We start from the raw sequence: 24,464 nt of genomic DNA, 5'->3' as shown, positions 1-24,464 counted from the left end.
CTACGATAGAACCATTATCGTCTTGTGTAGCTATTCATTTTTGATGATAATGGCATCAGAGTGCTGCTTTGCGGTATGCAATCAACCACCCACCGTTATGCTTCATGATGATCAAGATAAATTAAATGTCAATCCCATTACAATTCCTTCTGATTGTACGGAATATGATATAAAACAGAGCTAATCTGGCAGTGAAAGCCAACCTATGGACCAGATATGGGTGTGTTATGGAGCACAATTTCCATTATAAGTTTAGCAGTTACAGTTTTGAAACATTTCTTTGAAACTGCCTTTGCCCAACAGTAAAATAATGAAATTTATTTCAATTTAAAACCTCGCTCCAGATGTGCTAAACCGGCACGAAACCACAGCAGTTGCCAAATTGGCATTAACACAATAAAAATAAACACATTGGCGGATGTCGGTGCAAGCAAGTTTCACATGGGAACATTTTGGTAAAAAAAACATGTCGTTTTCAACAATAGTAACCTCCCCTGATTCTCTTCACTGGGGCATAATGGAATCCGTTATTGCAGCCTCAACTTTGTGCAGCGATGCGTTAATTAATTTGCATACTTTCGTGCCCTAGAATTGGGGAGAAGAAAGGTCAGAAAACATGGTTGGAAATAAGGGAAAAGGTGATCCACGCATCGCCAGCAATAGCAATGAAGTTTCCAACAGTCTGTTAATCTGTGAAAAAAGTAAACTAATCGTTAAGCTCGAGATAAAGCTTGAGTACTTATCTTAGCAAATTTTCTTTCCCAATAGCACACTTCCTTCTGCAGTGGTTGAAGAATATCAAATTACCGAGAATATTTTTTTCTTCGATTTTGTTTACTGATGATACGGTGAATACATTTGATAAATTAGTACCGTTCTACCTAGACAACCTTTTTGCCCAAATAATTTGTATCACATAAAGCGCCATTCTTCTACGCACATTTAAAATAAGACCTCGAAATGAGGAGTTCCTACCAATTGACGGCTTCTACCGTGGATTAAGGAATAAATAAAATATTTCCTGCACTACTCGCGGCTAGGAAACTTGCTAGGAAATCTTGGCTAGTTTTTACTCCTCTCGTGAACATTTGCCTTTTCAGTAGATACCTCGATGATCTACTAGTAACAGTTTTGTTTCGTAAAAGGCGGCGCTTTCTCTTTTTGGGACGTGCTCCTTATCCTTGGACGTCCTGACAATTTCGACATAAATACGTTTTAATTTAAAAAACAGTGTACACCTCTTGCCAAAAGTCGTTATCTCGAAAAGTGTGATGCGTAATACTGCTATACCGTTGAAGGTATACTTCAGATTGAGTTTTTCCTGGCACTTATTTGCTACAAATGTCTGCAGTAATTTTTCTTAATTCTGTGTCCTAAAGAAATAAGCAAAACTACTTACAGCCAATCGAAACATACATACAGTAAATGTCGGACGATGCTGCTGGTTGCATTTTAATACTTTTCGATGAAACGATTTTGGGCACTACGTTTACTTATTATGGCGTTTGCTCACGATCGTATTGATATACTGCTGTTCGATTGTTTCCTTGCTTAGGAACTTTTTCATCTTCAACTGTCTCCCTTTCCTAATCTCTCATTTCTATTGCTTCATTTGTTTTTCCATCCAATTCCACGCTTCTGTGTAACGCCTGCTCTATGGTTTAAATACTAAATACTGTCATTTGCAGTGGGGCTGTATGGGCCACGCATAAATTATCGGTCAAGTTTGCATCAAGCTACGTCTCTCTTTAAATCATCCGATACGGTTGACTAGAATTGTAGCACGACGTTGACGACTAAAACAAACAACACGCTAAAACTCTACACATTACTAAAAGCGCACCGTCTCCTGCCGCTAAGCTTCACTGCATCTGTCGCAGTACGGCGACCCCAAGCTTAGGGCTCGAAAACGTAGTCTATCGAAATAGTTTAACTTTCCACTACCCGGTTCAATCGTTGGGTAGCTTCGGGATAAAGTCGGAAGTACCTAGACACCGGCCGACATCTGCTCCTCTTTGCACTGGGCTAGCGAACGGACGGATACGCGCGAGCGGATTGACCGGTTCAGCATGCTCGAGCGAAGTTCTCCACGGGTCGAGGCCCGCAGGGACGCACCGATCGAGGTTTTGGATGTGGCTCGGGTGAACCGTTCGACCGGCAGATCGTCGCACGTGTCTACGTCGTCCACTTTCCTGTAAACGAAAGACAAGCGATAGGGGAACACTGTTAGGCTGGCCATTCCTCGAGTAGGAGCATATGCACAAGGAAGAAGCACTTACTTGGCAAGACAAGGGAAGTCCCAGATCTTTTGCCCACGTCCAAAATCTTCACCATCGGCCAGTGTTTGCGGCAGGTCGTGTCCGAGTGTTTCGGGCAGCAGCAGGGACAGCAGGCCACCAAAGATGCCCAGAATACCGAGCACGATCAGCGGCAAAGAGGGTGAGATATTGGCCAGATAGACAACGAACGGCGCTACGATGCTCGCCACGTAACCCATAATGTGGATGAAGGCAACGCCTTGCGCGCGGACCACGGTCGGTAGTAGCTCGGCCGCATACTGCAGCCCAATGTTATACGAAATGTTCACACTGAAGCGTCCCAGGATGGCGAGTGTTGCCGAGTACGCGCCTAATGGTAAGGGAAATAAGTATTATCGTCGAGAAAACGGGAAAACAATTACTGTACATACCCATTGGCACCATGGTGGCGAACAGACTGAAAAGCCCGCTGGCAACCATCGTTCCGCAGGCCAACCACCGTCGCCCCCAACGATCCAGCGTCAGAGTGAGGAAGGTATCGGCTGGCAGTTCCGTGGCGGCGGCCACCGTGAACGTAAAGAACAGGTCCAGTCCCAGCGAGCCCACGTTTCGCACGTGGCCATCGAACACCAGCGAGATGGCCATCCAGATGATGATCAGCAGAATGGTGATGTTGCGCAGGCGGGGCGTCTTGAACAGATCCAGTACCGAGTAGTTGTTGTTCGCGGCTTCTTCCTCCTGTAGTCGAATGCAGCTGTCACTGAACTCCTGATACACCTTGGCATCGATCGTCTTCTTGTTGATCTTTTCGAACTTCTTCAGGATTCCGATAGCCTTGTCAATCTTACCCTGCGAAACGAGCCATCTGAAACAGCGGTAGAACAACGACATGAACAACAACTCGTTGCATCGACAGACAGTGTTCGGGGTGGGTGTCCTACGTTACCTTGCCGATTCCGGTACCAACAGTGGGGTAAGGATGGCCAAAGCTAGCGGGGCCGAGGTGACAATGGCGAACGTTTTCCAGTCCGCGAGATAGTATGCAATCCAAGGCAGCGCGCACGAAGCGGTGGTGAAGAACAGTGCGATCGACATGTTCGCAACAAACGTGCGCCATTTCGGTCCAACGTACTCCAGAACTGAAAAGATATTCAAATGATGAGTGAAACGAGTCTACCTGCAGGCGTGCAAAAAACATCGCACGGAAAACATAGAAATTAAACTTCAACTAGCCGTCTGCACGTTTAACCCTTAATGGGATGATGATCTTTTCACTGATGTGTCTGTTGAAAAAATTGTAGTACCTGTGAAAAATTTGAGCTTAGGGAACATTATACAACGAAATCTTTAATGTTGCCAATAATTGGGATGGGACTATCGTGAAATTATAGCTGGTCTGGTATCTTCTCCTTCTTTGCGTAACGCCCGTGTTGGTCATGCCTGCCCATTAGGGGCTTACAAGACTTTTACCCCATGTGCACGTGGATAGTCAGTCCTCTCGTACAGGGGAGGGTCTGGTCTCGGTTGGGATTCGAACCCAAGCCGTCGAGATGGTGAGCCTCGACGCTCATGGGCCGATTTTCTAGAAGCTGGTCTGGTATATACATTTTAAATATTGTCTCCTGCTACCTGCTTGTCATACTGTTCGATCTGTTTGACAAAATATATCATCGGCATAAATACGGTTCGTGTATGAAATATTCATTAGACCAGTTTGTCGGTCAAGCCGGATTTGATTGATGAGGGCAACAGGTGCCAGCAGTTTCACTAAAAAACGTAATCTAACATCTGGATATCATCGTCACCAGGCGCGGATATAAAAATCACACATTGGCATTAATTTGCCTTTCATCGTGGCCGCGGAACTACTGGCCAAACAAGCGTGAGCCAACAACAGGAGTTTTTAATTCGCATTGATTTCCATACTCCCTGGGCTCCTCCAACCCGGGTTTTAAATCCTGTGTGTGGGCAGGATGAATTTAATTTTCAGGAAAACGGCCGCCACTTGGCACTTACACGCACTGTGTCACATCTATTAATTATTATGCTTATTTATTCCACCACATCACGGCCCCACGGCAGGTCGGTGAGCCGGAATGTGCGTTTGTGCTGTCGTTCATTTCATGTCCGCGTTCCTCAGGCGCCCATCAAGCGTTAATAACTTGCACCGACGGATGTTTACCAATGCACGCCCTGTCATTGGCGCGGTAAATCAGGATACGACGATCCAAAACGAAATGGCGACAGTAGCTACCAACGTGGATATTCTAATCGCCATTGTGCACTTAAAGGCATCGTGTATGTGTGTTAATTGTAGAATGAGGGCACAAGAGGTTATTCTATAGATTGCCATCCCGGACTGCAACACCTGTTGCTAACGTCATAATCGGCTAAGTATTCATTAATGCAGGTTTGCTTTTTCATTTCCTGCGCCAGTTGCACTCCTGAAGCAATGCGTAGGATAATGGAACAAGTTTATCATTATTTCTCCACGTGTGTTGCTAACCTGTGGTCAGAAATAAGGCGAAACTAGCTAGCGTCATATCCGATTGCTAACAGCTACTCAAATGTTGACCATATATGCCGACTCCAACTTATTTAATCTTTATCTACTACCAACCAATTTGGAATTGTTCACGAATTGGTTAGAATCAATGTTAATTCCATACAGAAACTCGTTCGTTTTGGTAAAGAACAACCCTATCATAAGGATTATTATTTGATCAGAACGAAATATTGGAAAGGTGCCAAGAACGAACACGGTGATCAGCGATCTTTGTGTGTAACTGTCTATCGCCTTGGTGGAACGGCATAAATAATAGCTGCAAAATGTAAAGCTATTTCGAATGTTTCCATATGTCTATTACCATGCGATTCCACTCGGTGGTCATCGCAATAAAATGTTCACCCCTCGTGACCCAAACTTCTCTCGTCAATAAACCACCGTGCCACTTTGCCAGTTGATTAAACCGGTCGTAGGAGGTATGTTTTAAAGTCAAATTGAAAGACAAAATATTCTGGAATGTCTGTGTTTTTGAGTGAGGTCAAAAGCAACGTAGGCCGGTTTGGAGTAGGCCACAAAACAAAAAAAGCAGTAAAATATTTGAAGGTGACCACGAACCGTTGCTGGTCACCACCATCAGCCGTGATTCGTAACTAAGCCGCGCATCTATCTACGTGAGCGTCACTTTACAGTGCTTTGTCCTTTTGGCGAGTACACTCTTTTTTTTATTCTCAGCATGGCCTTCGGTGGGGCAAGAACTTTACTGGCAACATGGGCCAGTAGTAGGGCCGGTTGTGCCGGGTCCATCTATAATGCAGGGTCTTGTCGCACCTGTCGCCTGATTAATGGGGAGGGCTTCGAAGGGGGTTGTCAGGTATTTGGGTTTTTGTTCTACTCCAAGAACTAGTGAACGCTAGCTGGAGATCTAAGGAACCGAAACTCAATTAATAGTGAAAGGCAATCGGGCATGTAAGCGAAAGGGCAAAAAAAAAATAGTGAAGGAATAAATTTAAACAGCCGTAGTTGATGCATGTAAAACAAGTAGTTCGCGCAACCCATCACCATTGTACGCCCGTGGGGTTGTATTCGAGAGAAGAAGCAACCAGAAGTACTTCTATGGCCATCGTAACAAGATAGTCGTCGTAATATGTTTCTCTTCTTTTTTCCGTTTGGCTTTCGGAGGCTCGTGGTAGTGCACCATACCCAACTCATTTACGATGCCCATAGGCTCCTTGAGCGTTGCGCGCCGACCATACTCATGCCAACCGGCAACGGCGACCTTGGACAGTGTCGGGCCGCCTATATCGCGTGGGGCTCGCCGAAACATTCACTCGAAAATTGGAACGGAAACCATAAAACCGGAACCAAAATCTGAACCGCGTCGTTACCGCGAGTCAGCCAGTTTGGATTCGTTGAAAACGCCAGACAGCCATTCAAAAACAGCACGTTCCTCCGCGTGAGTTACGGGAACCAGTTGATCGGTGCTTTTCGTCCCTCCTTGGCTCTGGTATTCCCTTTTACCCGAGGGTCGGTGTACATTCCACTCGGTAAAAGGGATTTGGCATATTTGGCCTGATTGTCCTTCGGCCAACGTTTCTAGATCGAAAGCTAGTTCCAGATTCGGTGGCCTTGCTTTAGGTTAGCTGACAAAATTGGAGTATTGCTTTAAATTGGCATCCATTTCGTGCGAACGTACTTGAACTTGGCCGGGTTAGTGACCGCAGATCGCGAAAAGACAGTGGCCATGCAGTTAACCACGTGTGTGAGCGTGTGTGGCTGGCGATCGAGGAGGTCAAGTTTGTTGGATTCATTTGTCAAACCAGACGCCTCGCAAACCTGCTGCATTCATTCAGGTTTACCAATTTACCATGACCACTACGATTGAAACCCGTAAAACCATTATTAAGACGGTCGTAAAATATAACATACCACAATTATGTAATCGATACAATTACGGCCAAACCCATTTCGCTGCTTCGGGTTCACTTTTCTACATGATGTCCGGAAAACGTGTTCTTGACATGGAATGCAATGCATCCGGCGTTGATGGTTGTACGGGCTTTTTTTTAATTGTGCAAACAGTTTCTTAGCGAACTGGAGTTCTCTTCAGATAACGCATGTCGTAAATCGATGCAGTGATGCGCCGCGCAAAAGACACCACATCTTTAACTCTGCCATCGTATCTAGGCTCATCTGATGTGGGCAACTGCAGGGAATGGGAACACACCAAGGGGCTGGAGTTTTAACTAGCGTCAAACTGCAACTAATTTACATTCATTACCAGTGAAACATTATTCCGTGGGAATAACCGGCGATTTGTTATCATTAATCTGTCAAACGTGCGATTAAACATGGGAAAACAGTAGATTTGTCGACTCTTTAGCAGTTCTGTGTACTGGAAGACACAATTAGCACAATGAATTAATCTTTGGGGTGATAAAAACAGACAGCTTTTTTCCTTATTTACTAGAGCGCTTAATGTACGAGCAACATATGGTAAAATTGAGGTTACTGAATGGTCGATAGGAATGTTGGGTAATTAACGCTGCTAATCGTTACTTAAAGCTTAGCAGATATGTGTTTTACCGCCAAATGAATCGTTTATTACTATTATGTATTCCACGCGATCGTGTTTATCGGCAACAACATCTAAAACAAAACTCAACGGCACGATTCCGATTGCTATCCGTTAGCAATTAGTGGTTAAATTAGAAGCGTGCTTAGGCAAAATGGGCTTTGGTTTAATTACTCAGTAACTTGATACTGTGGTATGGGATTGGTTTCACCTGTCGGGATGCAGTGTCTTAGATTTAGTTTTCCAATGTCTAAGATTTAGGATTGAGAGATTTAGTTTTTCCCATAAATACGTATTATAAATTCTCAAACAAACGAGACCTTCAGGGAACGTTGTCGATAGGTAAAAAACTAAACTCTTTGAATAGAAGCTACAGATGTCTCTAAGCCAGATGCATATCTTTGCAAGTTTGTGCGCTGTATCGGTCGTTTCAATCTACCTCATAACATCAGCACCAGCAAAAACCCACCACACCAAGGAGTGCGTAGACCAATGGAATGGTTGCCGCTGTACGCTTGTATCCATCTGTCTAACGGCGATCTGCTAGATATGCAGATATTTACAGTGCAATCCGTTTCCATAAATTCTCCCCCTGTCAAGGCAATCACCTTCAGTCAACCTTTTACCATTGGAACTTCCAACGGATAAAGTAGAGGAGAAGCGGGGTGGAAAAAATAAAAATAGTTGCATCTAATAGTAAACCGTTTATATTTTTTTTGCGACATGTGCATAAAGGACAGAGCACTGTAGTGGGTTGATTTTCGAATAGGTCCGTCTACTGTGAACTACTTTTCTTGTAAAAGAATTTTTCTAGATTCAAAATGTCAACAACATAGTCAGATAGGAACTTTCTTTTACGGTATGGTGTAACGCACTTACCTAGAATGTACATCATGGTGAAGCAATTGTCGAACGCAAACCCAACCAGAAACCGGCACAAGCTGAACTGCCAAAAGTTGCCGACGAAAGCGGTGGCGACTCCAGCCGCAAAACCGACGATATTGCAACCGGCCAGGGCTGGTATGCGACCGTACCGATCGGCAATCCAGCCAAACAGTAGACCACCGACGATTGCACCCAGAAAGAAGATGGATTGGGCCAGTGTCGGCAGATAGGCATGGTCACACACCCATTCGAACTGATCCGGGTAAGGTGAATTTAGCCCAGGGTTAAAGATGACGGGTGGAAAGAAAATGAAAAAAATTAGAGTTTAGCAAAAACAGTACCGCAATCTTTTAAGGGATCTTTTTGGCTAAGTCCACGTACTCTGAGTACCCAAACCAATGATCTACACTTTTACTTACATCTGTAGCTGCCGTTTGATACGGCACGTCCGTGAAGTTGTACTCCCAGCCATTGCGGCAGGGTTGCGTCGGCCAGGACGGGTCCGGCGTGCGGATGTTGTTGGCCAGCACCTCCGTGAAGTTAACGGCATACATCGTGCACTTGCTGTAGCTAACGGCTGCCGCTCCGTCGCCAACGTCAGCGGCAAAGTCTCCGGCTGCCGATTTATCGACGGGAATGGCCAACGCTCGTCTGTGTACGGAAAATAGGAAAGAAAAAAGAAAAAGATAGCCATAAGAACGGGAACCAGCGAACAGGATACTCCAGCAGGCTTTGGAATTACTGGTCTACCGACCATTCGCTAGCCGCTAGTGCTAGAACCCTAGACCATGCGAGTTGGAGTTTCTTGTTTTCCCCCCGCTCCGACACTACACTCTCCAGAACACACCCGCTTTGGAGGATGATGCGATTCGACGAATCATCGATAGGGCCGTTCACTTCTAGCACTCAGGCTGGCTTTCCGAACAAAGAAACAAGGTTGGCAAAAAAAAACAATCTCCATCCTTGAGATGGTGGCAAAGTCATTGCTCTTTTCAAACGAAGGTTCCCAGTTTCGCACGTTCGCGATCTCCAGGACAGGAATGACGGACAAGGTTCCTGCAGGAGTAAATGGTTAATTTATTGAAGGATGTGATTGTTTAACCTTGCACAGGAAGGGAACCTCTGCGATAATTTTGGCACTGCGTTTTTGCTGTCTCATTTTAAATTATGGGAGTCGCACGTGGGATTAAAACAGAATGTGTGTTATAAATTACAGTAATTCGAAATATTGCTTTTTTAATGTTATGCTGCCTTGTTCAGTTGATAGGCTTTTTTTTCTATCTTACCAGAATCAGTGTTTACTGCAAATCTAGGCACGGTAAATAATTAATGTATGGATAATCAAGGATCGTTTAGCGGTCGTTTCACCTACAAGATCTTTCAAATAATTTCATAAGGTACAGTCATACCAGGACAAATAAATCCACTGATCGAATGCGGCTTTTTCTATTAACTCTATACGAAGCAAATACCTAAACCTCACACAAAACGCAAATATCTGTGACGACGATGAAATCCATCCATTACGCAGTGATCCCGGAACTCACCAGGACACAGGAATGGTCAAAAATAAAAACCGTTTTAGAATGACCCCTTTTTGTTCGTTATATCACGGAAACCCACTTATAACATCCTGTTTGGGTTTGAGGTTACGGGGCTCGGCTTCGGGTAGCAACAAAGCTTCGCTATTGATCATGCTGTTAAAGTCCTGCTCCTGCGGATAATAAATGTTACTTTGTACCGGGTTTGACGCAAGTGCCAAAACTAAAACCGGACGTTTGCTGAAAGTCCACTCATTAATCGTGAATAAATCTCAACCTTTAATGGCTAAAGAAGGAGTGGAGTGGACAAAAACTTGTTTGCCCCCTGTATGACTACCACCTTTTACTGTTTTTTCTTTCTCACTGCAGATTTTTTAAAAACAAGTCTGTCTTAAAACAGCAAGTAAAACTGAAAAGGTAGGTAGTTTAAGAAAAAAAAAAACGCTCCCAGGACAGCACCACTATGACAAATGTCGTGTTGAAAATCAAATCAACTTGACAAGCAGCATAAATTAAAGGCTTGAGTTCGTTGTAGTTATTTAACCGGTTGCCCGCAAGTCTGTTGAACGAGAAGCTTCGACTAATCTCTTCCGGAGGGGTCTTAGTACGTTCTGTTTGTTTTTTGGTTTTTTTTGTACTACCCTATTAACGAAAAACGTGACTAAAGATCACCATAATCAAGCCGTTATTAAAAAAGCACAAATTATCCATAATGACGGAAGAGAAGAAAATTGAATCAATATTTATCATTATGTTCAATTGACGGCTGCGATCGTGATTCAAGTTATCGCCCGACGAATCAATGGACACTTCAAACCAAACCCACCACCGTCCATCATTGTCGGACGCCGGAAATTGAATAAAGAACGGATTGATGTTTGGAGCCTGATCGGTTAGTTTCCCCCGTGACGAGTCGGAACAAGTAGCATGAGACTAACAGAAGCAACAAAGCGCATAAAAACCACAAGAACGACTTCCGAAGCTAACGATTTGTTTCGCGCGCTAGCGCTAGAGACAAAATCCGTCCGACAGACCTTAAGCCGGGGCCGCCTCCTTACTTCCTTCTTTGTGAAACCCTACCGCATGCTACCGCTTCTAAGAGGAACGGTTTGTAATCGAATTTCAAGGTTTATTAGCAGAACCGGCGGGCCGAACGATGGACGCAGCGCTGAAGGGAAGCCCTTTTCACGGTGATGGTCGTACCATTGGGCTCGCGGTCGGTGTTGCTTCATATTTATTATTTTTGCCTTTTTCTTCATGTTTTCAATGTGTTTCCGTATCTCCTTATGCGAGTTCTAAGGTGCGAAGTGCTCCTCCGTAAAAGGGGGTTTTCGTTGCGATACGGATATTTAAAGTTGGATAAATTAATTGTCTTTCCTACGTCCGACAGTTTTCAACTCACCACGCGCTACCGTTTCGGGTGATTGTCACCAATTTGTATGAAATGGACAAGCAAGTCAGCTATTTGAGGCCTTTCGAATTTACCCTAAGCCCGTGAGCCGGTTAGAAGCTTAATATGGTCCAGGTTGTTTCAAAGACGCACTATACGTTTTTTAAACCGTTTGCATCCGTTTGGTTCCTATTTCGTTGGTTCAAGGGATTCAAGAAATTTGCATCCGAGCTTAACTGAAAGCTGCTCAATGTCAACACCTTTTTTGTGTGTCATAATTGCACAATGTCGCGAAATGTCTCTGCCTTGGTTTGATTCTCGATCATATTGATTTTATTGCAACCATACACACAGTCAAAATAAAAAAGCCTTTGTGACACTCTTCAACAGCCAGTGAATAAACAAGAAGCTAAATAGTATTTTAATAGAAATGATGTTGAACACATTTTACACAGCACGCATTTTTGTAATTCGAATTGTGAAGTGTAAAGATATTAATACTATGCAAACAACTTTAGCGTTTACGATCATATTTTACAGTAGTGATAAAACCGCATACCCTGGATTCCTCCTCATATAGTAAAAGCTAGGGTGTGCTATGTTGTGATGATTCTGCAAAACATCGCATAAATTAAGTGACGTAAGTAGTGTATAAAAAACAACCTAAGAGAAAACACAATCCAATTGAATTTGAAATTCACAGTATGACTCATGATCCGAAAATCATGACGTCAGTATCTTTCCAATTCGTTGCGTAAAGACTCCAAAGGTAAACTTGAACAGAAAATGGCACTAGTTTAAGGTTTAAGGTTGCCTGTAAACCGGCGGAAGAAAAAACGACAAAAATGCTACACACTAAGTCTGCACTAATCGTCGACACGGCGATCATGGCTTAATCGTTAATAAATCGGTCATTTAATTTCCCCCGACCGGTTCCGGGACAGAACCGTGACCGGACTGGTACCGCAAACGACTCAGGTGAGTTTGGCCCGAATTTGTTGCTCGAGTTATTTAATTGATCCTTCTCAATCACCCGCGCACCGATCGTGGTGTGTAAATAAAGCCTGAACCAATTTCCTCCAACTTCCTAGGTGGCTAGCTAACGAATTCTTCTTTCTTATGTGACCGGCCATGACCGGGGACCGTGGGTGGGGGCACACCCGGGGTCAATAAATAGGTCGTTGGTCAACCGAACGCTTCCTGGTTTCGCTGTAAGAACGCCGGATGGTGTCCATTATGTCACTCTGTTCGTCAACGTAACACTCGACGGTGGGTTATCGATGTAATGGATATATCCTTACGGCTGTGGGGGATCCACCGGATCCGGGGCGTGAGTGACCGATTTCGTACTTTCACTCGAATTCAACCGAGCTTGGTATTGGTGCTGAGTCGTTTGAGTTGACCCTCAAACTGCAGTGGATCAAGTGGATGGATTTCCACCACCGGCACTAGGTTATCATGGTTTGGGGCCGGTTTTTCAACGCCATAAAGATTCGCGCCTAAACCAGTGCCAGTGAACTAACGTATCTACACCTAGAAGTGGCGGTTGGCGGTTTCTCTGTGCGTGGAAACGGTACTAGAGCATTGCACAGAAGCTCACGCCGATTTGCACAATTTAATTGCGACCTTCAAACCGGAGCGAACGTCAAGCCGTTCTCAATTTTCCACCGTATTCTACCAGCGAGAAACCATCCATTTCTTGGGCGCGTATAGGCGAGCTTGCGCGGGGTACCTTGTAAGACGTTGTAGTACACAGTAGGTGGGGAACCGACAACCGATCGATTCGGTCCGAGGCGTGATTTACGCGGTAAGGGAGCGCGCTGGGCGTTTTGCCGGGTACATTTGCGCCGTAACATAACGTCATGTAAACAGCGTGCATTGAATGCGTTCGATTGGTGCCACCAAGAATTCGGGCACGTACATGGATTGCCATTGCTCGGCGCTGATTAGATGCAAGTATTTTTTCTTCATAGAATGTATAATGCAACAAGCGTTTACATCATGGCTGTTAGCAGTGCACAAAGTAAGTTTAAACAATGATTCTTCTAATGCCCGCTTTCTGGAACTATCAATCTAAAAAGTAATATTTAGAGATATCATGGGATTTGTTGGATGCGATGCGGATGTCCAGAATTATTAATATTCGTTAGAGTGAGTAAAATGCCATGAGTTTAATTACTGTTTAAATCGTTTTTCTTTGTTCGACTTTTTTCTTTTGCGGTTCCTTAATTTAAGGATACATGAGGTAACGATCCTTGCAGAAAAGAAACTAAAAATGCCTTATAAACATTAACAACGGAACCTGATTGGACAAACGTGTTAGTCGCATTAGTAATCGAAGCCGTATACCCATCGCACGTTGCAAAATGTTTATTTCGCAACGAGCATAGCATTAATGAGGCCACCGGTCTGGTGGGGACGTACTGCTGGAAACTTGTTGGTGGTCAAGCTTTGCAGCCTACTTCTGGGTTGGCCTGGTTGTGTGGTTTGACAGGGTGGTCGTTTTACCCATATACCATTTATTAAATCGACTCTTGCCAGAACCTACACCATCCGTCATGCACCTGTTAGAATGGCGGGAGGCTGAATTACCACCTCAGCTGGCCTTAACCCGGGGGGGTGTGGCATTTGCATTAAGACTCACGCGATGCCGCTCAAGAATGCTGACCGGGTTCTTAACCCGTTCTTCGTCCAGAAGTTGTACCTGCACAAAGAGCAATTCATTCATTATGTTTCTTATTTATCTACCCTTGCAAGACCAGGAGCATATTTCATCGAGCTTTGTTATGCTGAGAAGACAACGAATTAAACAACTTCACCACGACCACCAAGTATGGTCGTTCGCCAAAACCAAGAAGAAAAAAAATCCCCGGTCATTTCCCACCGGAGCTGTCTTTGAACTTCAATTCTGCAACGGACGCGGTTTAATTGGCGTGATCCGTTGCAACTCCGGGTCCGTTTGCTGTCAGTGCGCGTACACACGTTTGTCGCAATTGCCACAGCCTCGGTGCTGCCGCTTCGCCTCGAATTTGGGTCAAGTTGAAGTTGAAACTTTTTTCAAGACGCACTACTGGGCGAAGCGCCCCCGAACAACACTTACTTGCTCGTGCTTCATCCTCCACCATCTTGAACGGTGGACACACGGGGACTGAAACTTGTTTGGGCACGTGGACGGAGGGGGCGCAATTCCTTTCGATCTTCGATTTGCTACTGCAGATCATGTTGGATAATTGGCGCTCTTCATTCGCTCGCTAACGCTAAATGTCAGCTCAAAGCCATACCGCAACAAAAAAAATTATACCCTCACCTGGCCGGGTGTTTGATTCGTTGCATCAAAACTGAGGATCAAAACTTCTCCCCGACGAAAGGAGACGCAATTGGCATGTGTACACTTCGAGCGGTAATTATTGGTTCATCTTGGGGTCTATTAACACTTCATGGTCAACGGCGATGTAAGACTCTGATGGGTCTTCTTTGCTCTTCAGTGCAGTGAGCATCGGGCTTTTGTCAAACTTTTCTGTTACGTGTTTGTTATGAATAAAATGTATCGTAGCCACGAGGCTATGCGGAATAGATGTTAGCCATGTAAAAGGAATGCATCGGCAGCCGCTAAAAGTGCAGTTCCGTGGTGCACATGCCACGGCTGTTTGTAAGTGCATAGCGCACATAGTTGTTCTACACCATGTTGTACACCGGCGAACGTCAATGACACAGACGGTTTAAAAATGATGCGGGTTTCGAGGGACGGCGGAGTCCACCGCCAGCTTGCCACAGGAAGTGCGCACTATGGGGTGGTAAGTTGCAAATGCGTCTTACCTATGTGTGTGCGTGCGTGTTTGGCCAGTGGTCTGTGTGTTTTTTTATTTTGTTTTCCGAGCATTAAATCACATTCATTTCATTCCACGCCAGATGCAAGCTCCGGCCTTGCAAAAAGCTGTATCAGGAAGTGAATGAAACCGTTGTGTCCGATGATGTGGAGTCGGAAAACTGAATCACACCGGCTTGTGGAGCGCGTAGACCAAAACAATCTGGTAAATCCCAGATCTGGATAGATAGTCGGGTTTTTTTTTGCGTACTCATGAAATGTTCCCAAGTGTTTTTAGAAGGTAACAAAGGGAAACAAAACAAACGATTCGTTTTTCCTCAACGTTACTTAAGAATGGAATTAACAACAAGCAGGTTTCGCTTTCAAAGTGTCCAGCAAGAAAGTAAAGTTTAAATATTTTTTTATGATTCAGCACGCCCTCCGTTTGAGAAAAAAATCGTAGGCTCTAGAAATAGTTTTTCTTTGTATTGTTAAAGCCCATTTTGTGCATCACCAAACAGAGACACAACCCCCAAAGCGGCAAACAACACGATGTACCGAAACCTTGACAGAGCTTGCGCGGGCTGCTTTTTCTTCGCGGTGGGTTGCTCCACCATATGCACGCCACCACCCTGTATCGGTTCGGTCAGATCATATCGGACACCTTACGATCCGCGAAGTATGTGCGGTGGACAGGTGTGTGCAGACCACACCGATCCGAGGCCCCCGGACTGTGTTGGTGTAGTAGCCCTGGGGTCCGTACGTGCGCCATCTTCCGAGTGGCTTGCAGCTAGTAGATGTGGTATCTGTGTGCTCCTTGGCCGCATGGACGATGATGGCCGGTTGGCTTCAACCGACCGTAACAAACCTAACGCCTAACACGCTACATGCGGTGTGTACGTGCGGCGCCGATTAAATGATCGGTCGTGCTTTACTCTAGCCATCGTACAAACCCTAGTAGTATGTGTGTGTGTGTGTTTAAAAGAGAGTCTGCAGAGGCAGGAAGCTACTAAACCACTAAGCCAACATTTCGGGCGCCACATAGTACACAAGAGGAAACAACGCGGGGAACGCGAACCATTGTCCGCGGTGAACCTTTGAACTTGAACCTCTCCCCATCTCTCCACATACCTTTCCTCCACGGACAGGTGCTGCAGTTCCGGCACGTGGCACCAGTGCTCTTCCGGCACGAGGGTGATGAAAATCTGCGAGAAGTACACGAACGCCACGAAGAACGCGAACGGGATCATCAGCAGGAACAGGATCTTCTGGTAGCGCCCGAATTCGCCCACGTGGGGCAGCAGGTCGTCAAAGTCTACGATCGGTTTCTCGGCTACCGCCATGTTGGCGTTCGGTGCGGCGGTGGTGTTCGTGCCGGCCAGGACATTGCTGTTCTTCGCCTCCTTGCGCTGCTCGTCCTTTGCGTCGCTGGCCAGCTTCTCCGCCTGGGCGCAATCACTGACGAAGCCATTGTTGATGAACGCGTTCAGCTTCAGATTGGCACTGAGGTTACTCAGGCTGGCGCTATTGTTTAGTCCAGCCTCGCCGAGTTCCCGCTCGTCGCACACGTGCACGACGGGGATGCTTTCCTCTGGTTTGGGCGACATTTTGTGTTCTGTGTTTTAATAAAATTCCTGTCCCTTTTCGACTTTTTCAGCGCGTATTTTACTGGTGTAATACCACTGGTAATGTTTTCTTCACTACAATGATGGTCTAACGCAACGGTGCAGAGTATATCACAAAAGACACTTATACACTTTCACCTTCTAGCACAACCTATACGGCTCACGTATCGACCTTGTCCTTGCCGGACCAAATAAATTGACGTTCAGAACTAGAGGCTGGGAAGCGTAGACGTTCTCCAGCTCACACTTTCTTGCTACAAAACACTCAGCTTCGCTGCATGATGTTTGGCTTCTCCAAGAAGGACGCGTGTTTTTGTCCAAGGACCGCTACGTGTTGCAGGCCTGCTCAAACACACTTTTCGTGGCTCTTCTATTTGTTCTGTTACTGCACACCACCTCTTCTATTCGGCGTCTCGAGAAACTCGCCGAATGCAAAAACGGGTGCGTTAACGATAACGATGGCGTTTTTTTCCGCCACGCAAGTGCGCTGCCACCGGCCTCAACTTAATGGTCTAAAACGGTCGACTTACTCGTCTGCGAATCGGGCGTGCAATTGAGCTACGATCGGTCCGGTGCGGACTATATAAAGTAGCTACTTTTTTTGTCCCTCCGTTGTCTCCGTCCGCTATGTCTCGAACCTCCGCCCCCTTGCGAAGTGGCGGAACTCTAGCCGAGAGTGACGGTGTGACAACGCGATCGAGAGTGCGAAAAGGAGATGACAGATCCAGTGCGCCTTCGAGCGGGTATCTGCACAAACACATGCACACACGCTCTTTGTGTTGATCAGGTGCGCTCAGTGCTCAGGTGGCTCGATCTTCTCGGGTCTGCGACGCGCAGCGGTGGATAAACAGCCTCGCTCACACCAGCCCAAAAGGATCCTGTCGCGATCGTGCGCACGAAGGGGCGAGATTCGGAGACTGTTCCAAGATCCACCTCGCTCACTCTCTGCAGTACGCCATGCAGGTAGAGGATCTATCTACTCCACCGTCTCTGCTGGCCGGAACCTAGACACACCGCTGCAGAACAACGCTAGACAGGTACTAAACGAACCCACACGGTTCGCAGGCCAATACGTGCGTGTATACTAATGCTTCACATGTTGCCCTTAAAGACGATACGTCAGCCGCACTCATACACCTCTTTCCTAGTGCGCCCCAGGTAGGCAAGTTCTAATGGCCAAGGTATTAGACGCACCAGCGTACTCGATTGCGCCCATCTCGTTCCATCATATCGGCCCTAGCGATCGGCGATCGTTTACAACCGACCTCACCTCTGGCCAACAGATCGACAACCCTGCTTGAGGTGGATCCCAATTCCCTAAAGCCATACCCCGGTACATTGGCGAGTTTTTGGGTGATCAGTTTATGCCCATAAGTTTATGAGGAGGACAAGTTTCGCCGACACATTGTAACTCCGGGGAATTCCCGACCTTCGGCGAACTTACAGTGCGTAACCAATAGGACTATGGCTGGATGCATATAATGAGTTTGGGTAGATGCAACTGAACCCCATTGCTGACGCATTCGTGACTCATGAGGGTTGGCATGATTAGTTACACACCAGTTAGTGCGTCTGGGGAAAATCGAAATACGGTTCGCTGGGAAATTTGTTTCTTATTTATAGCATCGTGTAAATATTTTCTCACACAATCTTCCAACGGTTTTAGGCTCTGGTTTCGTTAAATATTTCCGAGAAGCCAACGGAATATGTAATGCGAGGCATTTCTTTACTACCATAAATGAGTTTTGTAAATATGTTCATAATATTGTAGGTTATTATGAGCAGCACGGACCATATGTATTTTTTTCAATTTTATAATAACTTTAATATTTTGTCAACCTGTATACAGAAATATTCATGGCTAAAAATTGTGTTGCCATAAAAAGCGATCGAAACATAATTTAACCTGTTTTTCATTTTACAATCATATCGTATACCACGTGGCTAACACCACCAACGAAAAGGTGGCTCATTTTGCTCCTAAAATAATATTGGTGATACATTTTTTTAAACACATTTGTCCGTTACTTTCACATCTATATTCTTTAATCTGCTGGCTTAGCAATTTTCATGATGTTTCCTTATTTTATGAAACATGGTTCAAAATTTTTACTGACCTTAACACCCTCGCCGAGAAAAAGATTTAAAATCGCCAAAAGGATTATCTTGCAGTTGAAAAATCCGTTTAATCTGATCACATTATCGCCTTATGAAGGAACTGTATCCTTTTCGAAGTGCTCTTCGAGGCAACCCAAATCTTAAGCAGTTTATGAAAATTTGTCTACCTACATATGTACTTTAATTTTCAAGCGCGTTAATGTGGCATAAGCGGTTTATTTTTACCATAATGATTCTACTTTCGATTGCAAACAATGTGCCATTCAATCTGAACTTTGTACTATTTTGTATTTCCGGCTTAACACAAAAAAGTTAATCCATCATATGACGATCATGGATGAGGATCAATCGGATCCAGGTATCCGCTTTGTTTATTGAAATGATATGTTGCCTGGAGTGCGCATAAAAAGGGTTTCTGTATAGCGTTGGAATGATTAAGCAATCTTATTTTGATGGAACCGTTATCTTGATTCCGTACAAAACTTGCAATTAAATGGTACGATTTTATTTGAACTAAACAACACAAACACACTCGTTATGAAAGACGCACATTTCGTAATTCCCAATCAAACAATCCATTTTTCCGTGCCTGAAATCGAAATCGAATAAATGAACATTTTAAAATATTGATTACCCATGTTTCGTTTCGATTAGCACGTCGAACACAAAGCTGGTAAACCCCCAAAAGATAACAAAAAAAGCAAACCGGGCTCGCAAAAAAAGTCGGTGATGCATTCTCCAAAGCTAACATTCTTCGGGTAGCGTTTTCTTGGCGATCGCGTTAATTGAACAAAGAACTTCACGCACGTTAAACACGACCGATCGTCGCGGATCACCTTTGGTTTCCTTGTTTCGTTGCCATCGCGGATTGCGGTGAGCATGATTTGTTTTTCGTACGTTCTTCTCTCCCAATTGTGCCGAATTGGCACCGGGCATATTTTGGCATGGGTTGATTTTCCGTACCAATTTCATGCTACCCCTGTAGATCGCAATTTTGGATGTTCATCTAATTTATTCCGCCGGAACGTGTATGTGTGTGTGTTTTTAGCAACAGGTCCAGTATTTCGGCGCGTGCCAAACATGCAAAACATTATAAGAGGCACCTTAAAGCACTCTATTTTTTTTAAGATCGTCTATTTTCGAACAGGATCTTAAAATTGATCGATTATGGGTGCACCATCAATTCCAATGCCTGCTTCGCCGTGGGATCATTACCGACCGGCAATGGGAAGCGTTTACTCGCGTCCTGACCTCCAGAGAATGGACGGTTATTGCGAGTGTCCTTAAATTGGCTAAAAACGTGCGTTCCCAAAACCTCCAAGACTGCTCGCGAAGGTAGCTCAATCTCTATAAGGCGGAGGAAATTTGCATGTATGAAGTAAATGCGTGCCGTGCTTGATGATCTCCCGCGCCAGAAGCAATTGCAAACCCCGGAGACCATGCACACCCTTCAACGGCTGTTGGTCAGTTGAAAACTGCTTTCTCACGACATAATGCGGCTTTAACATAAAAGGACGGTAAAACACACGAGCGAACAAAAAAGAACTATAACCCCCAGCTGATCAAACCAGCTATCCCCACATTGCCAATTGCCCCAAAGCATCCACCGAGCAGCAATGTCTCATTAACGACACCAGAAGCAAAAGTCGAAGGGAAAATCAAGCCGGTCATGCCGTAGGCTGCTGCTGGTGCTGGAACTGCTGGTGATCTGATTCGAGGACAGAACGAAATAGCCGTCACCGTTCGTCATTCGCGCGTCGCGTTTTTCACTCCTTCTCCTTCCGGTATGCGTCTCGCCGCGTGCGCCTCGTCGTAACGCTTCCGTTCCCGGCTTCCGTGGCCTCCCGGAGGTGGCACCCCCGCGACCACCCTGCTCCACACTGTGACCATGTGGGAGGACACGGTCCTGACATTACGATCTTGGTTTTTTTTATTCATTCTCTTTCCTTCTCGCGAATTCACTCCGACTAATTGCCCATGCTGTAGCGCGTCTGGCGACACCTGTTTCAACCGAGCTGTTGTGTCGATCGCGCGTTGTTCGTCAGCCGGTTCTGGAAATGTGACTGTGAACCGGAATGATCGACAATTTTTTCTAATGCAATGCATTAGAAACCAAGGAAGAGTTAATTGCAAGCACAAGAATCAAAGCCGGTTTAATTCTTTCAGAACATATAATATCACTGTAGTAGCGGTTATCAAACTATCGAATATCAAACTCGAAAACAAAGTGGTAATTGAATTTAGGGTTAGGAAATCATGACCTATTCGTAAAAGAATTACAACTTATGCATTCTTGCTCAAGTATTTTTACTAGCATGGTTTAAAAAGAGTTGGAAAGCCGATCAAAATGATTCTTTTGTCGGTTCAAGTAAGGTTTTATTTTGTGTCAAACTTGTTAATCATATGTTTAATAATTTTCAGTATATTTTATAATTTTAATAAATAAAATCTTACCTTCAAATATGTAACTTACATACATTTTAACATAAAGTACACGACTTACATTAAACTAATTGATGTGCTTGATTCTTCTCTTTGGGCATATTTTTTGAATCGCCGCTGCCACACAGACCGCGTTCCGCAGCGCGTTGTCAAATTTGACAACGCAAAAACTACTCGATTTGCTTGATCCTAGCGCGTTTTGCGTAGCCGCGAAACCTCTCGCTCTTTCCCAAAGATGTCCCGTTCTACCGAAAGCTCTGATTTGTCTTTTCAAAACAATTCAAATAATCAACGTTATCTATAACGGACAACTAAACGAGTGTTCTAATACTCTCGTTTCAATGATAGGGAAACTGTATTAGGTCGTTATAAATTTACACTTATGTATGCGACGCTATATTTTCCATTCTATGAAGACATTCTATAACGTTTTCTGATTATGGAATATATTATATTGGTAAGACGTTAGCGAAAGGAAGGGATGGAGACGTTGTAGTCAAACAGGTAGCTAGAGCTATTCAAGGAAGACATGGCGCAGACAAAATGGATCATTCTGGGAGAAATGTGTACGGATTGTGGGAATACAGAGAGATGACCTTTCCTGAAGGATATAGGAAGGGACATAGAGAGGAATATGGGACAGGAGTTCCGGAGCGTCAGTGGAGTGCAGGAGAAGTTGGGCGATGAAAGTAGCTTGAGTGTACCGGTGGCGAGTCTGACTCGTGGATAGCCCCAACAATAGACATCGTGACTCGTGAGCCAGAAGGGAGCAGGCATTGTAGCCGAGAAGACACCTTACGGCCAGACGCGTGAAGCGTCTTTGCACCCCCTCTAACCGTCCCAAGGCAATGACACCAGTTGGGGTCCATACCACGGAAGCATACGCAACAACAGCAACAGTAAAGCGCCAGCAAGCAGCGTGGGTCCCGTACCTCCGACGCTAGGGGATAAATAAGCCGCAGAGTACGGTTGGCCTTGAATACCACATCATCAATCTGCACGCAGAAGGACAAGGTGATGTCCAGCCACACCCCAAGGTCCTTGATAGCCGATACCCGCGACAAAGCTCCGCTACCAATACAGTAGTCGTGGTGGGTCACCCCAGCGGATCGTCTGAAGGATATAACAGAACAATTGAATGTGCAAAGCGATTGAGGGATTCTTGAAGGAGTAAGAAGATGGAAGGAGAGGATACGGGAAGGAATAATTTTACATGGTAAGCATACAGCAAGTGCCCGTTATTAGGCACCACACCAAACACCCTCGCTGATCTCCAGCAGGTTGCAAGTGAGGATGTCACGGGGGGTATGAACAAGGCCCGTAGAGCCAGGGGCCGCCGACTGAGCCTGGCCAACGAAAACGCTTGGAAAGTGCGTGGCGAAAAGTTTACAGAAGCCTTGAGGAGAGAAAGCGGTCTCTGCGGTGAGAGACATGGAATGGGAAATGCGGGAGGAACCGCGCCGGATGCCGGATGTTAAAGTACCACCAAACCAGAAAACACATCGAGAGAGTTAAATTGTTCTAGAAGTATTCCTTCCATCCTTTTCACCATTGTCAACACGGGAAAGTAAAATCAAAATAAGAAACATTTATTATTCACATGAAGTGTTGGAATAATAAACTACTAAAAATATCGCGAATAACGAATACCATCTTAACACGAACAATAAATAATAACATGGTATCGTTTATTGAAAAATTAACTTCGTATCAAAAATTGTAACGTCCCTTTTTTTGAAATTGAAGGCATTTCTGGCGTTCAAAAAAGTGCTCGATCCAAATTTTTTGACAACGCGCTGCGTTGTCATTCCCATACAAAACGAAAAACCCACCATTTCTGGGTTGAATACTTGACGCGGTTTAAAAAGCTCTGGAGCGGTAGAGCTTGAGATGCTGCGGCAACCGCGGTGTGTGTGGCGTGCCCGAATGAGTCCTATCATTTTCTTCATTTCAACTGGCGTTCCTGAGACTGATGACCTTCTTGCACCGGTGGGAAAGACTTTGAAAAAAATGATCGCACGTTGAGTACTTGACAGATTTCAAAAGGCGATTACCAACTGTCGGAATAAATTTCGGAAACATATGAACCAGATACTAAGCCGCACGCATTTCCTGCTTTTGGCGAAACGTGCCTGGCGGCCTGGCGAACCATACCCTGCCACACTGGGACGTATCGACATCCGGGTCCGACCTATCTTGGCAGGGGGTAGCAGGGATCGGAATACCCCTTACCCTGCAACAGCACCATCACCACTACTGTCCCCCAGCTATCGGTTCACGTTTGATGATCTCGAGCACTTTGCAAAATTTTTGCCAACCTGTGTGGGGGTCTGGGTTTTTTCCACTTCCTTTTCTAATCCTCTTTCCTGCGTTCTTCCCTTTCAAATGAACAGGAAATTTCGTCAAGGACAGCCGCCAAGATGGCGAATCACGATCAGAGCAGGCTTTGCCATTGATCGTCTCATTATGAATGTACGAAACGGCACGTTATGTGGATCAATATTGTTTGGAAATTTACAGTTATCGTTTGGCTTCGCGTCGAACGGCTGACTGAGATCGAAATCTTTGTGTCGAATAAACTAAATCGACCAGGAAGTTATGTTTATCTGAATTTTCGTGCATCCAGTGCAGCGCATTGTTGCAGTCGTTAAGTACCAATAGTATTGAAATTATCAAAAAATGTTTTTAAAAATTAAGAACTTTTTTCTTGCAGTGATCATATAATATTGACTTAAAGAAATCTCTCAAAAAAATCTGTCTCCTTGAAGGTACAGCTAAGAATGCAATTGGTGGCTAGTAGACAGATAGATAGACATTTTGAGGAATGTGACCCTTTTGTGAATTACAGGAAACATGACCCAACATTTCATAATGGGCGCAATGTGCGAAAACCTTTATTAGGTGCCAATGAGCTGGCGTTAATGCAATTTTCAGCGAAGAGCATTAACATGTCTAGCTTATTCGTATCGTTTCCATACATCTCTATGATGTTCGGCATAACGACACAAACGTCCATCTTAAGGTAGTTTTCACCCCATGAAACATTACATTTTACAAATCAAAATGATGCGTGATAATGAGAAAAATAACTGAGAAATATTGTTCATACCAGAATAATCTCTTTTGTACTCGATTCCATATCTGGTATATGAGATCGAGGTAGACAACATTGAAAACTATCACCACCACAGAATCGGTGGGCGACGCCTAATGCCCAAACGCTTGAATGAGCTGGCGCCACACCGAAAGTGTTTTCCCTTTAACTGCTAATATGACATGATAGTAATAATACCTGTAGACAAAATAAACCATAAATCAACAT

General features: G+C 44.8%; 1 protein-coding gene across 1 annotated transcript; it reads right to left on the bottom strand.

The window, feature by feature from the left end:
- Positions 1–1,796: 1,796 nt before the first annotated feature.
- On the bottom strand, positions 1,797–17,175 carry LOC131282029 (organic cation transporter protein). Its single transcript, XM_058311411.1, has 7 exons — positions 16,089–17,175; positions 8,641–8,872; positions 8,216–8,474; positions 3,205–3,397; positions 2,690–3,123; positions 2,280–2,628; positions 1,797–2,192 (listed from the first exon to the last, which is right to left on the bottom strand). The coding sequence occupies exons 1-7, from the start codon at positions 16,562–16,564 to the stop codon at positions 1,988–1,990; spliced, it is 2,148 nt and encodes a 715-aa protein (XP_058167394.1). The 5' UTR covers positions 16,565–17,175; the 3' UTR covers positions 1,797–1,987.
- Positions 17,176–24,464: the final 7,289 nt, after the last annotated feature.

The sequence above is a fragment of the Anopheles ziemanni genome, chromosome 2 (assembly GCF_943734765.1).
Source record: "Anopheles ziemanni chromosome 2, idAnoZiCoDA_A2_x.2, whole genome shotgun sequence".
Taxonomy (NCBI): Eukaryota; Metazoa; Arthropoda; class Insecta; order Diptera; family Culicidae; genus Anopheles; species Anopheles ziemanni.
Note: the sequence above shows the minus strand (reverse complement) of the source record. Positions and strands in the feature narration are given on the sequence as shown.